This window comes from Bos indicus, chromosome 22 (assembly GCF_029378745.1).
Source record: "Bos indicus isolate NIAB-ARS_2022 breed Sahiwal x Tharparkar chromosome 22, NIAB-ARS_B.indTharparkar_mat_pri_1.0, whole genome shotgun sequence".
Taxonomy (NCBI): Eukaryota; Metazoa; Chordata; class Mammalia; order Artiodactyla; family Bovidae; genus Bos; species Bos indicus.
This window is the reverse complement of record NC_091781.1, coordinates 44954580-44970663: the sequence shown is the minus strand read 5'-3', so window position 1 is coordinate 44970663 and position 16084 is coordinate 44954580. Positions and strand designations below refer to the sequence as shown.

Here is a 16084-nt window from a genome sequence, read left to right as displayed (position 1 = left end):
GACCTTTTCCAGTCCTGTGACCACTGCTGAGTTGTCCAAATTTGCTGGCATATTGAGTGCAGCGCTTTCACAGCATCATCTTTCAGGATTTGAAATAGCTCAGCTGGAATTCCATCACCTCCACTAGCTTTGTTCATAGTGATGCTTTCTAAGGCCCACTTGACTTCACATTCCAGGATGTCTGGCTCTAGGTGAGTGATCACACCATCGTGATTATCTTGGTCATGAAGATCTTTTTTGTACAGTTCTTCTGCATATTCTTGCTACCTCTTCTTAATATCTTCTGCTTCTGTTAGGTCCATACCACTTCTGTCCTTTATTGAGCCCATCTTTGCAAGAAATGTTCCCTTGGTATCTCTAATTTTCTTGAAGAGATCTCTAGTCTTTCCCATTCTCTTGTTTTCCTCTATTTCTTTGCTTTGATCACTGAGGAAGGCTTTCTTATCTCTCCTTGTTATTCTCTGGAACTCTGCATTCAGATGCTTATATCTTTCCTTTTCTCCTTTGCTTTTCACTTCTCTTCTTTTCACAGCTATTTGTAAGACCTCCCCAGACAGCCATTTTGCTTTTTTGCATTTCTTTTCCATGGGGATGGTCTTGATCCCTGTCGCCTGTACAATGTCACAAACCTCCAACCATAGTTCATCAGGCACTCTATCTATCAGATCTAGTCCCTTAAATCTATTTCTCACTTCCAGTGATAATCATAAGGAATTTGATTTAGGTCATACCTGAATGGTCAGTCTAGTGGCTTTCCCTACTTTCTTCAATTTAAGTTTAAATTTGGCAATAAGGAGTTCATGATCTGAGCCACAGTCAAATTTAGTAGGTGCCAAACTTACATCTACCAACCAATCAACCAACCAGCCTTCGAAACCAGATATCAACTGACTGAAACTTTAAGGGATTAGCAGGCTAACTTATAAACAGGAAGTACCTAAAACAACAGTAAAACTAAAAAATCAAGTGCCCCCAGAAAGAAAAGTTCTGTCTTCAGAAGGCAGTAATTACTGCATCTGAGTACATCTGCTTCACAATCCAGGAAAGTGGGAGTTTCACTCTCTATTAACCTTAACCAGAGACATTTTCATCAAAATTAATCGTGATTACTTTTTATTGCATTTCAAATGCTCTCCTTTATTTGGGGTGGTCAGGAATGCAACTAAGCAATTCCAGACCATGCTATCTTTTATGAATATGCCTATGAGGTAGTTATCAAGGCCCTTATGAAAATATTGCTATACAAAAGTTCATGGGCCAAAACAAGACATTAATTTCCATAACTAGACATGTCCTTAGAAAAGAAAAAAATTACTATATATATAGAAAAAAACAGAAACTTTGATGCTCAACACATATCAGCAGAACTGCACAAATACCCACACATATAATACATATTCTAAAAAATGCTTCTAATGTTTCATAACCTCTTATGGAAAAACTTGAATGAACTTTCTGACCAACCCAATATAAAAACAGTCAATCACTAACACTTATTTTGAGCACATCTTGTGCCAAGCATAGTTCTAAATTCTTTACGTGCACTGACTCTTTAGTCCTCACAGTAACTCTGGAGTAGGTGCAATGATCATACCCATTTTACAGATGAAAAACTGAGGCTCAGGGAAATAACCTGCTAAGAACATTCAGCTGGTAAATTTGGAAGCTTGAAACCTAGGCATTCTAGCTCCAGAGTCAGTTAAGGAAGATAATAACAACACTTAATCTCTGTGTCACCATGACCAACTGGTTTGTTATGTTTTGTGCTATGCACCTCTGTACATTCTCTGATAGCTCTCCTGCTTGGTGAGCCTGCCCTACTGCTCCATCCCTTCCATGTCAAACTTAGCTCCAATCCCACTGTTCCATGAAGTCTCTCTGCCACTCCACAGGTTGTTTTTTTTTTTTTTTTTTTTTTTGCCTTCCTTTCTTAATTAGAACTCTCACTACTTGAAGACAGTCAGATCTGGATTTGTGTCCCAACTCTGCCACTTACTAGCTGAATAATTTGGGGCCTCCTCCTCCTTCTCATATATCAAATGGGATAACAGTTAATCTACCCCATACTATGGTTATAATGGATCTCTGTGATTTTATCTGCCCAGCATCCCTTCTGAGCAGAACCCTCTTTTGTGTGAGGGATATCTTGTCCTCAGTCTCAGACCATGTGACTTGGGTGAGGTTAACCCTTTTTCTCTAGACTCCAGGTAACCATATAAGTTGATCATGGCCTGGCCAATTTATTCATTCTATCTGCCTTCGGATTCCTGCCAGAACTCCTCAGAAAGAACCTTTCTCCTCCCCCTGGGGTGACTGCACTTGTACAATGTAGACTGAATGCTGGTAGCCATAGTTGGCATCACTGCGGAACAGCCTTCCTGAGAATCAAGGCAACCAAGAGTAGAGCACGACGCCTGTGAGTAGAACGAAGACAGATTCCTGATGCTATTGTGTGAATACCTTCATGTTATAAGATCTGGGGTCTATTCCTGGAATTTTCAGTTTACTGAGCCAACAGAGGCCCTTTTTTCTTCTTAGTTCAACTTGTTGTGTTCCTATGACTTGGAAATAAGAGTCCCAACAAACCCAGCTGACAGAACCAAAGACAGCACAATACACAGCATACTGAAAAGTTAATAAATGGGATCCACTACTGCTATTGTTCCTCTCCATTTGTTTCTTGAAGGCAGGAAAACTTGAAGTCAGTTCCATGTCTACCACTTACTAGGATGCTACTTCATACCTTTTCTGAGACTCTAGTATTACCATATATAAAATCACCAACATTACTCTAAGGCATGAATAAGAATACACGTCTGACAAGGCAATATAGTTCTGCAACTTTTAGTTATGATCTCAATTTGTAGGTTCTAATATAACATCTCATATGATTCATGGGAGACTGGTTTCTCAAAAAACGCCGAGACTGATTTCTCAAAAACACTGAGGAAGCCATGGATTGAAATAAACTACTAGTCCATCCAAAGATGATCCCAGGAGGGAACAAAGGACTTGATGCTACCATCATGATACTCAAATCAGGCATCAATGTAAAGGAGTTTGATTGACATCATCAGGGCACCTCCAGAATACAGAGAAAAAAGAAACTAATATTGACTATGTAACCACTTTGTGACATGTTCTATGCAAGACATTTCCTTGTATTTCCTACTCTGGAATAATTACTTATTTCTCTTTCGGTCAATTAAAAAAGAGAATTATGAGTACATTCTGAAATTATCTAACTTCTTCAATCTCCAAGGAGGAAACCTAATATATAACTAGAGAAAGACACTAATTAATAAGCAGAATTTAACATGAACTCCGGCCAACTCGAACTTGAACTGCTCTGTTTAAAGGCACACTGGAATAAATAAAGGAACTTCAAAGCAAATGCCCTGTTTTAGCTTGAATGTTTTATTGAGCACATGGGGAGAGCTCTTTCGCCAAAAATAGGGATGGCTAATGAGGAAAAATTGGTGTTTTCAGTCGGCCAGTTGGTTTCTGAGATAGGGCCATCCATTCAGAGATAACTATATTCCACAGAAAAGACAGAATAATGATCAGAGCCTTGGAGTTTTGAACAAAACAAAACCAGTTCTGTAAAATGTCTGAAATCAGTTTGATGCATCCTCTTCCAAATACCTTCTGTGATAACACCCATACATTTCACTCCTGACACCAAAACAAGTTCAATATAATTCTAAAAGGAAGACGTTTCTGTTTCAAGCTTCTTGCCAACTCTATAACCGCAGCCCTTACCTTTTAAGGTGAGGCACAGGAACCAAGAGACTGTGTGCAGATTGAGCAAGTTCCACCATAACCTGCCTTTCTTGGGCACTATTTTGCTCCATACTCAGAAAGACCCACTGGGTTCCCTGGGAGTACATGGTTAGTGCGGGACTTAGAGCAAAGGTACGTCCACCATTTCCATGCATGCTTTCCCACAGCAAGGAGTATATTTTGGAGGGAATTGATCTCCAATTATTTAAGGGTTAAGAGGAGAAGGCTAGACTCACCTGCAAATGCTGAGAGTTGTCAGCCATGCTATCCTCTCGCCTGCGGACTTCTTCCAGTAACTGGGCATTCTTCTTTTTTTCCAACTGTTGATTGTGCTTCAGGTTGGCCACCTTCTTGTTCTGATCCTTCATATGCCTGAGAAAAGTCAGCACAGCTTGGTTAAATTCAGCCATTGGAAGATAATGTGTTATCGTAATAGAAGTGCCCAGTATAGAATATTTTGATATGTGTTCAGGAAAATTTAGGACGTCTAAACATTCCATTCATTCAACCACAAATATTTCTGGAGCACCCACTTAACACCAGGTGCCAGAATGGCAGTGAGGCTGCTGTGGTGAACGGGACAGGTATAGTCTTCACCCTCCTCATGGAGCTAGAAGTCCTGGGGGGAGACAGACAAGTACCAAGAACACACAACTTGGGTTTCCATATGTTGAAGGAAATAAATAGCGTGCTATGAGAGATGATGATGTGATTATATGTGGACAAGCAGTATGGTGGGGGAATGACTTCAGTCACTGTGGTCAGGGAAACCTCCTGAGGAAACAAGACTATGGGTGAGACTCAAAGGATCCCACCCAGGAGACACTAGTGGAGGAGCCCCTTAGGTAGAAAGAACAGCAGGTGTTATTCCCAAGGCAGGAAACAACCCAGTTACTTCAATCAACTGGAAGGGTACAGTGAAGCTAGTCCAGGCAAGGTGGGGGGACAGGGTGTAGAAAGGTACAGGGTTGGGAAAGAAGTGAGATAGGAAATGGAACTGCAAAGGTAGGTGGGACTCAGGCCACACAGAGGGCCCTGTGGTCTGTGATGGGGGCATTTACCTTCTTCTAAGTGGTTGCTGTTCTAATTACTATTATTCTTTTGGATCATGTTCCTATTTTGAAATCATAATCTATTACTTTGATTTTAAAATAATAATTACAAGGCTCCAATCAAATACACTGTCATCACGTAGCTCAAGCAGAGTAACACTTTGGCTAATCACCATGTTAAATAAAGCCTGAGTGGTTGGAATAAAAGTTCTTAATGAATCTATAGGATTTCAAAGTGAAAAATCATAAAGCAATCAAGTGAATAAAAGACTAAGGATAGAAGACAGTTTTCTTAAAAAAAAAAAAGGTGTGTATGTTGGAGGGAGTTACAGACTTCATGTGGACTATTTCACCAGCAGCGTTTAGCAAAACATTCCACAGATTTAGGCAACCATGTCGACAGCAGCTCCCATAAATCTAATCCAACACATGAGGAGACAGGAGGGCAGTACAGAGCGCTCAGGAGCAGTGATTCCAGAAGAGGAGAGCCCTGGAGCAGAGTCACCTGGGGGTCCCCAGTAATCCTTCTGTGACCTCTTCCCAGCACTGCTGAGTCAGCCACTGTTACTGAGCCCTGACTCCCAACAGAAGGGTATTGAGTACCACTGCTCTTGCAAACTTATGGATGAGATGAGAATTAGATGATAAACAGCAAACATGTCCAGATGAAACAATAACCAGGTGGTAGCCCACTCAAAAAGAAACCCTTATTTCTAGTCCTTATGAAATTATATACTCCCCTACACCCTCCAATGCCAAGAAAATAAAGTTCAAGAGAATTGTTTATTAAGCTGAGAAATCTATTAGAAATCTTGCTAATAAAAATATTCTGAACACTTTGGCTCCTTACAAATATTTACAGAACCAACTGAAGCAGTGATTTAAATACTCCTGGTGGCACATATTAAGGGGATAAAAGGTGAGGTGGAATAACCATCCTGTTACTCATTATTTGGACTGGATAATCACTGATATTTCTCAGTTTTAGTGATATAGTATTATATACCTATGAAGCTATGAACTAAGTGTACACACTAATCTACTTTTAGAAGACTGTCTTTTGGTTACTATGTAGGTGTTATTAGGTTGCTTCCTAATTGAACAAGAATATAGAGGTTCTAAAGTTCACACTAAGCCAGGGGAAGCACATTTTCTTGTTGCATAGTAAGTAAGATCAGTAACAGAATGCGATGGAGAGGTCCATAACACTAGTGAGACTGTTCAATTAGAGAACATCTTTATAACCAAATACTTCTTTTTATTACTTTAAATTCCACACTTACATAGAACTAATTGCTAAATATTTCCCCTGCAAGTACCAGGGTTAAATACAATAGATTATTATTACAAACATCATTTGCACTGTTAAAAAATTCCTACATAGTTCTTGAAGCAGTGTGAACATATTAGACCTTATCTCCTGGGATACTGCAGTGGTTTTTTCAATCCAAAAAGAAAAAAAAAATTTCAAAATCCACAAATCCCTGAAAGCTTTCCTAAATTAAGAATGAGTAGCTAGGAAAAAAGAGAAACTAAAGTTTGGACTCTGTGATGGAGGCCGATCATCAAATTCTCCAAGCATTCCTTCAAATACTGACTTACTTAGGACTCCAGTGATTACAAAGGTTGGGTTTTGAATGGCACTGCTTAGGATTTGGGCCTAATAGATCAGTGCAGAGTAAGGTGATAAAAATGACCATCCTGTCTCTGTACACGTGAACATCAAGAGATACATATACAGTATGCAAACTCCTTGACAGGAGTGCTATGATTTTCAAATGTATTTCTATGGGTAGAAGTCTTTCTTAGACTGAAAGTTTCCTTGAAAGTTAAAAGTGGAAGGAAAAATTGCTCTGCCAGAGGTAGGATTGAGATAAGGAGTGGGGTGGGGTGGGAACAGGTAATCAGCACCTCATCTACTAGACACTCTCTCTTCCAGGTGCCCCTTAGGGAAGCCATAAGTTCATGAAGCACAGGTCAGAAACAGCCATTTTCAGGGTAGGAGGAGAGAGAGGGAGGCAGGTAGAGAAGTCATGAAATTAAAAAATTTGAGATCCCTTGAAGAAGAGTAAATGTACCCACAGAAGCTCACTGGAATGAATTATCATAGTGATTTTTACTACCAATAAATTTGACATTTCCAAGAATATAGATTTGGAAGTGACTTATCAGTCCTTTTACCACCTGCAAGAGTAAATTCACAGTGCATAAATCAGGCTAAACTCAGTACAGATCTCAACTGTCTCTAAATTTGAGAAGGTAGAGTCCCTGGGGGTGCAGATGACAAAGCCCTCGGGCAGTACTGCCTCAGAGGACAGTGTCAATGACACCCACTTTCCAAACTCCCACCCACTAGGCACCCTGGCATGCCAAGGCCCTGCCAGAAACTGACCTACTCCATGTTCTAGAAAAAAATGTGGTTTTTTTGGAGTGAAATTTTTCTGCAAGGAAACATCATTAAAATATATTCAAGACACAATGTTTCTTCAAAAAAGCAGTTATTGGATCCAGTGGTGAATAGAGGTTAGTGGGAGAGTACAGTAATAGGGTCAGCTTTCTGTGTTCACCTTAAATTGACCAGTTTAATAAAACAAGTCACATCAATTTTAAAAATTAAAAAGTCGGCACTTTTAAAATTCCAATAGGTCTCAAGATCAACAATGGCTACCATATTAAGAATGAATGTCTGACATTTCTCCAAAGATAGCATATAGATAGAAGGCCAATAGGCATAAGAGAAGATGTTAAAAATGCAAACCAAAACTACACCTTATACCAGTCAGAGTGGTCATCATGAAAATGTCTACAAATAACAAAGGCTGGAGAGTGTGTGGTGAAAAGGGAATCCTCTTACTCTGATAGTAGGAATGGAAATTGGTACAGTCACTATGGAAAACATTATGAAGGTTCCTCGGAAAACTAAATATTAGAGTTGCCATTGATCCTCCAATCTCACTCCTGGGTGTATATCCGGAGAAAACTATAATTTGAAGAGACACATGCACCCTAAAGTTCACTGCCCATTTACAATAGCCAAGACCTGGAAGCAACCTAAAAATCTAAAAGTCTATATATACACACACACACACCACACATGTCCACAAACACATACACAACAGAACACTACTCAGCCATAAACAAGAATAGAACAATGTCATCTGCATCAACAGGGGTGAACCTAGAGATTATCATACTAAGTATAGCCAGTCAGACAGAGAAAGACATTTGTTATACCCTATAATATCACTTAAACGTGGAATCTAAAATATGACACGAATGAACTGATCTATCAAACAGAAACAGACTCGCAGACATAAGGAACAGACTTATGGCTGCCACGAGGGAGGTGGGGAGGGGTGGACTGGCAGTTTGGGATTAGCAGATGCCAACTATTATATAGAGAACTGATAAACAACAAGGTCCTTTTTATAGCACAGGGAACTATATTCAATATCCCATGATAAACCATAATGGAAAAGAAAACATAAAAGGAATATATGGGTGTGTGTGTGTGTGTGTATGTATAACTGAATAACTTTGCTATACAGTAGAAATTAATATAACATTGGGAACTAACTCTATCTCAAATAAAATACATTTTTTAAAAAAGGAATGAAAGTCAGAGAGGACAGAATCCTGCTATTCTCACTAAAATAGTCCATCAAATTAAAATAAAAGTATTCTCTAACTTGCTGTTGAGAGAGCATCATACTTTCAAAAATACTCATTTGATTGAATGAATGCTTGCATTGATGTCATTGTCACTTCTCTATGTTGATATATATCCAATTGATACAATAATAATGTTTGAATTTAGAAACTATGTGAAATACTTTCAAAAACCTTACACCTTCTCAGACACTCAAAGTAAATATTACTTTTACCAGGTGTCAGATCTCTTTTATTTAAACTTTTAGGATTTTTAGTTCTCCTACCTTTAATACCAAATTTTTTCCCACTTATCAGACTTTCAGGGCTTAGCATCTCTCTTCTTTTTCATTCTTCCCAAAGGAAAGGAAACTGTTCTCTATTATGACATAGCCTAGAATATAGGCCAGGAGAAGCATATGTTCTTCTAAGAGCATGTGTATTTTTGCATATAAACTAAAAGAAAGCTTCCTTCTTTTAAAATCTCCACAGAAACAATGTCTGTCATTTTTTAATCTACCTGCTCTCAAAATCTTTAAATTGATAACATTCATTGTTGGAGAGGATTCAGGAATCCAGCTCTGTCATATGTCACAAGAGTCATTTAAAAAGCATTTTTAGAAACCAATTTGTAAGTATACACTGAAGTGTACATACCTTTTGCCCCAGCAAACCCATTTTTAGGCAAGTGGCCTACAAAAATGCTTGCATGTGTGCACAGATACACGTGTACAACAATTTTTGTACTTCTGTAAAAATGAAAATTTGATAAATGCCTAACTCCATCAGATGCTTTTGAACTGTGTGGTGATGGAGAAGACTCTTGAGAATCCCTTGCACTGCAAGGAGATCCAATCAGTCCATCCTAAAGGAGATCAGTCCTGGGTGTTCACTGGAAGGACTGATGCTGAAGCTGAAACTTCAATACTTTGGCCACCTGATGCGAAGAACTGATTCATTGGAAAAGACCCTGATGCTGGGAAAGATTGAAGGCATGAGGAGAAGGGGACGACAGAGTATGAGATGGTTGGATGGCATCATCAACTCAAGGGACACGAGTTTGGGTGAACTCCAGGAGTTAGTGATGGACAGGGAGGCCTGGCGTGCTACAGTCCATGTGGTTGCAAAGAGTCTGGCACGACTGAGTGACTGAACTGAACTGTTCATCAGAAGGAAACTAGCTGAAGAAATCAAGTACATTCATATTATAGAATCCTAAGCTAGCTAAAGACTTTCAGGCAAAACTGAAGTGTGGACATGGAAGAAATTTTCAAGACATCAGATCAGATCAGTCACTCAGTCGTGTCCGACTCTTTGAGACCCCATGAATCGCAGCACGCCAGGCCTCCCTGTCCATCACCAACTCCCGGAGTTCACTCTGACTCATGTCCATCGAGTCAGTGATGCCATCCAGCCATCTCATCCCCTTGTCCTCTTGCCCCCAATCCCTCCCAGCATCAGAGTCTTTTCCAATGAGTCAACTCTTCGCATGAGCTGGCCAAAGTACTGGAGTTTCAGCTTTAGCATCATTCCTTCCAAAGAAATCCCAGGGCTGATCTCCTTCAGAATGGACTGGTTGGATCTCCTTGCAGTCCAAGGGACTCTCAAGAGTCTTCTCCAACACCACAGTTCAAAAGAATCAATTCTTCGGCGCTCAGCCTTCTTCACGGTCCAACTCTCACATCCATACATGATCACAGGAAAAACCATAGCCTTGACTAGACGAACCTTGTTGGCAAAGTAATGTCTCTGCTTTTGAATATGCTATCTAGGTTGGTCATAACTTTCCTTCCAAGGAGTAAGCGTCTTTTAATTTCATGGCTGCAGTCACCATCTGCAGTGATTCTGGAGCCCAGAAAAATAAAGTCTGACACTGTTTCCACTGTTTCCCCATCTATTTCCCATGAAGTGATGGGACCAGATGCCATGATATTGTTAACCAAAAAAAGAAAGCAGGTTGCAGAATAATACATATAGTCTGATCCTACTTATGTTAAAATATAAAAGCCTATTGGGATGTATACATGCACTCATATGGAAATAGCCTGTATATATACTCCTGGAAACTCCACAGTTATCTGTGGAGTTATCTGTAAACAACAATTATCACTGAAGAAGATAGTGAGATTGAAGAAGCGGGAGCTTTCCCATCGTACTGTATTTGTGTGCAGGTGTTTAAGTGAGGTATAAATACAGACAAGGATGGGCACAGATACTAAGTGCACAAGTCAATGATTTTTGACCAGAACCTTGCCATCCCCTAGCCTCATGTTCCTTCCTTCCCTCTGTGACAAAGTAATCTCTACTCTAACTTCTATCTACATGTATTTGTTTTGTCTATTGTCGAACTTCAAAGAATCATATGGTATATGCTCTTTTGTGTCTGACTTCTCTGACTCAGTTTAGGATTTTTGATATCACTCAAAATGTTGTATGTAAGTTCCATTTTATTGCTGAATACTATTCCATTACTATGAGTATACCATATTTTATTTAGCTATTCCCTTGTTAAGTGGATATTTGGGTTCTTTCTGATTTTTTTTTTCTAAAGAATAAGATTGCAATGAACATTACTATACAAGTCCCCCCCCGCACCCCTCCATGGTCATATGTTTCCCTTTCTCTTGGATAAGTAACTAGATGCAGGTTTAACTTGAAGCGTAAAATGGTACAACCACAATGGAAGATACTTTCTGAGTTCTATGAATCTTCCAGGAGCAGCTGCAGTGCAAGGACTAGTACTATAAACTCTGGAGCCAGACTGCCTGGGTTTCCATTGGAAGTCTAGTAGTTTATAGCTATGTGGCCATAGGCAAATTTCTTAACCTCTCTGTACTTCACACATGAAATGGGAATAATTGTGTGCAACTCAGAGCAGTGTTGTACAAGTAGCTTTTTATTATTATTTTTTATTTGGAGCGTTTGTTTGGTTCATCATTATTGGTTAATGTAGGTTACTCATGGGGTAGTGTGCTCTCTGTATTTATGGTTCACTTTTATAGACCACTGGACTTCCCTGGTGGCTCAGACGGTAAAGCATCTGTCTACAATGCAGGAGACCCGGGTTCTATCCCTGGGTTGGGAAGATCCCCTGGAGAAGGAAATGGCAATCCACTTTAGGACTATTGCCTGGAAAATCCCATGGACAGAGGAGCCTGGTAGGCTGCAGTCCATGGGGTCGCAAAGAGTCAGACACAACTGAACAACTTCACTTTCACTTTCAGAGTTATTGTGAAGAGTTGATGAATTTGCATACGCAAAATGCTTAGACAGACTACAGGATGTTCCCTCTCTCTCACACTTAGTTTACAATACGAATGTAATGGTGTCCTGTGCAATACTATGAACACATATTTAGTGTCTTGCTCCCTCACCAGAATAGTAGGTATTCCAGATACTTCAGACAATGGACTTTGGAATGTAATATTATACCCCTTTTGTCATACATTTAGCTTCTACTTGTGATTTCCTTAATAATAAGATAAGTTACATTCCTGGAACCTTACCCTAATAGAAGAGTCGCAGGAAGGTCACGACAAGCCTGGGTAAGTGAGCTGGGATCCTGAAGTGACTGCACAAGTAGATGGGCCACACACACACACACAATGGAAACTGACGATGAGTACTGCATGCTGAATTTGCCATAATGAAAGTTTTTACCTTTTCTGAGATGATTCCATTTTTTTAAAAAGCTTGTAAATACCATTCAGTACTTCAGCATAGCTATAAATTTTAGAAAGCTGTCATAAATACTCTAAGGATATTTTTTTTTAAGAAGAGAAATAATTTTAATGAAACAATATAAAATAAAAAAATGGATCAAAAGAATCTAAAGAGACAGTTTCCCAAATCTAAACCATAAAAGCTCATGTTAACATGGCAAAACAAATTGAGAATAAAATACTGAATTATGTTTGTTTGCTATTATGTTTTGTGTTTCCAATGATACTGAAGGAGAAAACATTTCTAATTGTAACAATTTTACAGAGATACAAAATAATTTAGCATTTTATTTTTTTGATTTTTGACCTGATCAGTTTTTGTATCAGTTCAAATTTATTGGAAGTACCTTCTATCTACCTTTCTGAGGATTCAAATGGGAAATGTCAGCTCAATTATCATTCATTGAATGTTCAAAGACTCAGAATTTCATACCTTAAATAAAGTACCTATAAAAACCAATAATATGTGAATACGATCTTTTTACTCCAGGTTTCTGACTCTCTTTCTTTCTTTGCCTCTCAGTCGGCAAAACCAGGAAAGACTATTTATTAGGTCTTTTTCTTTGGATTGTTCTAAATGCTGAGGATACAGTGATACAAAAATAAAGGCAAACTAACTACCTGCTCTCCTAAAATGAAGGAGAAAAATAAAACAATTACAAATGCCTAAATGCAAGATACCAACAACAAAAATGGTTGTAGTCATCTTTTTAATGCTGTAACTACTACTGAAAATGAGCTTCCTAAGATATTTTTAGAGCATGCACAAATGTGCTGAATATCATGAGCATGATATTCCTTCCTTAAAAAAAAAAGTATCTGGCCAGCTATGGCTACTTGAATCTTACTCTCCTCCCGACAGAAGGCAACAAGTAGGATCAAGGTTTTAGGACTTAGTTCCAGAATAAGCCAGACCTCTTGAACTTTGCATTCTGCAGCCTCCACTCAAGAGCAGCCTACCAGTTGGGCCAGGAGCATCGATGACTGCCTAGGTCCTTACCAAAACCCTCCAGCAGGATGCCCACTATCTCCTCATGCTCCCTTCTTGGCTTCCCTCCTCAGTAGATTCTCCCTCCCCTCCTTACTTGTAGTCCTTTCTCCCTTCATTCCCTGGCAGTGAATAGCCTCCCATATCACTCTTCTCTGTTTCCACCTCTCCTGTGGTGTCTGGGGTTGCATGAAGATCCAGAGATTAGGCCACCTCAGTTAAAGCACATGATGCCAACATAACTTAGACTGACAACATTTATCATGTACTAGGACAGTCAGGCGGAGAAGGCGATGGCACCCCACTCCAGTACTCTTCCCTGGAAAATCCCATGGGCGGAGGAGCCTGGAAGGCTGCAGTCCATGGGGTCGTTAAGAGTCGGACACAACTGAGCGACTTCATTTTCCCTTTTCACTTTCATGCATTGGAGAAGGAAATGGCAACCCACTCCAGTGTTCTTGCCTGGAGAATCCCAGGGACAGGGGAGCCTGGTGGGCTGCCGTCTATGGGGTCGCACAGAGTTGGACACGACTGAAGCGACTTAGCAGCAGTAGCGGTAGCAGGACAGTCAGGTATACCATGAACGTGATAATATTCCTAAAGAAAGAAGGGTTAAAGGCAAGCAGGTGTTCAGATTTGAAAACTTGAGAAGTGGAGCTTCCCAGAGACAATGAGAGTCCTAACTTTTCACCTTAGAGTATCTGACTCCACCAGCAAAATTCTCCTTGGAGGAGAAGATTTTATATGTCTATTCCTCATTCAGTCTAAAGAAATGGGTGAATCATTTGAGACAAAGCAGGTCAAGAAACAAGATAGTAAGATGCCCAAGACCAGTGACTTAGCTGCCAGATTGGTTGTATTCTCATCTCAGAGGCGACACTTAGAAAGTGCGTGACTCTGGGCAAGTTATCTCATGGTGGGTGGGAGGCATTAAATGATTTCATAAGCCTAATGTTCCTACAACAGTCCCTTGAACACAGTGGATAATTTATAAATGCTAGCCTGAACCCTCTTACCCAAATAACACTCTTCTAAAGTGTGTATCTATTTCCCTCACCTCGTTTGCCAAAAAGAGCCAAGAAAACCTAGAGAAAAGGTTACAGAGCAGAAAATGGTCACAATTAGCAAGAGAAGGGTTTGTTTTTCTATAGATATTTCATGTAGGAGAGATTTCAAAGGGATGACTTCTTTCAACTGTTCTCCTTTATTCTAGCCCTGCAGAATCTCCTCACCCAAAGTATCAAAGGAGCACTACCTTAAGTATGAATGGAGCCCAATGACTGACAGCCTAAGCTCAAGACAAGAGATGACGGGGGCCTGTTAGAGAAGACCCCAGGGATAGAGAGCAGAGAGAGGCAACCCTCACTGATACCTCCTTGCCCTCCTCTAGATGTACTCGGTAGGACTGTCATCAGAGGAAACTCAAACAGAAAAGGCAAGGCCTTTTTCTCACCTGCTTCAGAAGTCAATGTTCAATCCATGGGCATCTATTAACAAGGCACTCTTTCATCAAGCAGACTAAACAATACCATTGTAAGGGTCACATGATTACCTAAGAAGCTTGGCTCTTTCTATTGGCTCTTGCTACTAAATAAATTTCTTATCACTTGGTCTCCCAGGTAGGTATGGTAACCCAGAGGGCATGGGCTGGTCGTGCAGGTCTGAGAATGAGAATTCTTCTACAAAGAAGAATTCAATCTCATATAATGAATATCAGTTTATTGTCAATGAAATGAAACTCGGATAAAGTAAAAAAGAAATAAAATAAAAGTGGACCAATGGATGTAACAGGGCATTACCTGGTAAAAACACAGTGACAACCTAGAGTTCTCATTCCTATAGTCATTCTTGAAGTTAAACTGAAAGTCTAAAAGCTTGAGTCCAAAATAAATAAGCCTTGTTTCTCTTTCTTAATTTATATTCAATAGATACTTCAAAAAAAAAAAAAAAAAAAACTACACAGTTCACCGCAGGCTGATGGCTTGTTCTCATTTATGCTGCTTAGAAAAGCTTTCTAAAGACTAAAAATAGGGATCAGCAAACTTTTTTCCATAAAAGGCTATATATATAGTCAATAACTTATGCTTTGGGGGCTATGCAACCTTTGTAAACAGTATTCAACTGTGTCACAATTTTGTCATTGTAGCATGAAATCAGTCACAGATAACATGTACCCAAATGGGTGTGACTGTACATGAATAAAACTTTATTTATAAGAACAGGTGGCAGGGCTGAATTTGGCCCATGAGCCACAGGTTGCTGAAGCCAGGTAATGACAATCACAGCAGCAAATCCTCACAGCCCATGATGTGCTCTAGGCACTTTACATACACTAGCTCACTTAATCCTCACAACCCTATTAATCAAAAGTCCTTTGATTATTCTTACAGCTGAAAGTTACAGAATAACTGAGCAGCAGAGGCAGAATTCTGAATCATTCTGGCCCAGAGGCTACTCCCAGCCCCTTACTATCTGTGCCGTGCCAACCAGCTGTGCAGAATGTCACAGAACTCCTTCACACCACTGTCTCACTTTCTCTTCTCTCAAGCAGCCCCAGAAAGCTCTAGGGAGGAGAAACAGACATGCTCAGGATACAATCGCTGTTCCATAGTTCAGCTACTTTAAGGCACACCACTCCAAACTTCACAGGATGCCGGGAAGCAACTTGGTTGACTGTTAGAGAACTAGATACATATGAGGTAATTACCCAAGAATATTAGCTTTCAGCCAGGGGAGCTCTGGAATGGAAGGTGGGAGCTTAACAGCTTTAGACTTCATGGGGGCAGTGATAGTTACTGAAATAAAGACCCAGCTAGGAAGCTGAACAAAAAACCAACAAGGACACCACGCAATTTCCCATTAATTTCCGGTCTCTGGACCCGTTAACCTCA

The 16084-nt window shown here is 39.8% G+C and overlaps 1 protein-coding gene across 2 annotated transcripts in view; it reads right to left on the bottom strand.

Moving 5' to 3' along the window:
• Window positions 1–16084, bottom strand: part of ERC2 (ELKS/RAB6-interacting/CAST family member 2) — a 990200-nt gene that overhangs the window by 448736 nt on the left and 525380 nt on the right. For both annotated transcript variants that reach the window (XM_070776467.1, XM_070776466.1), the window contains one exon: window positions 4020–4155. In XM_070776467.1, coding sequence (XP_070632568.1) covers window positions 4020–4155 — 136 coding nt within the window. The remainder of the gene's footprint in view (window positions 1–4019; window positions 4156–16084) is intronic.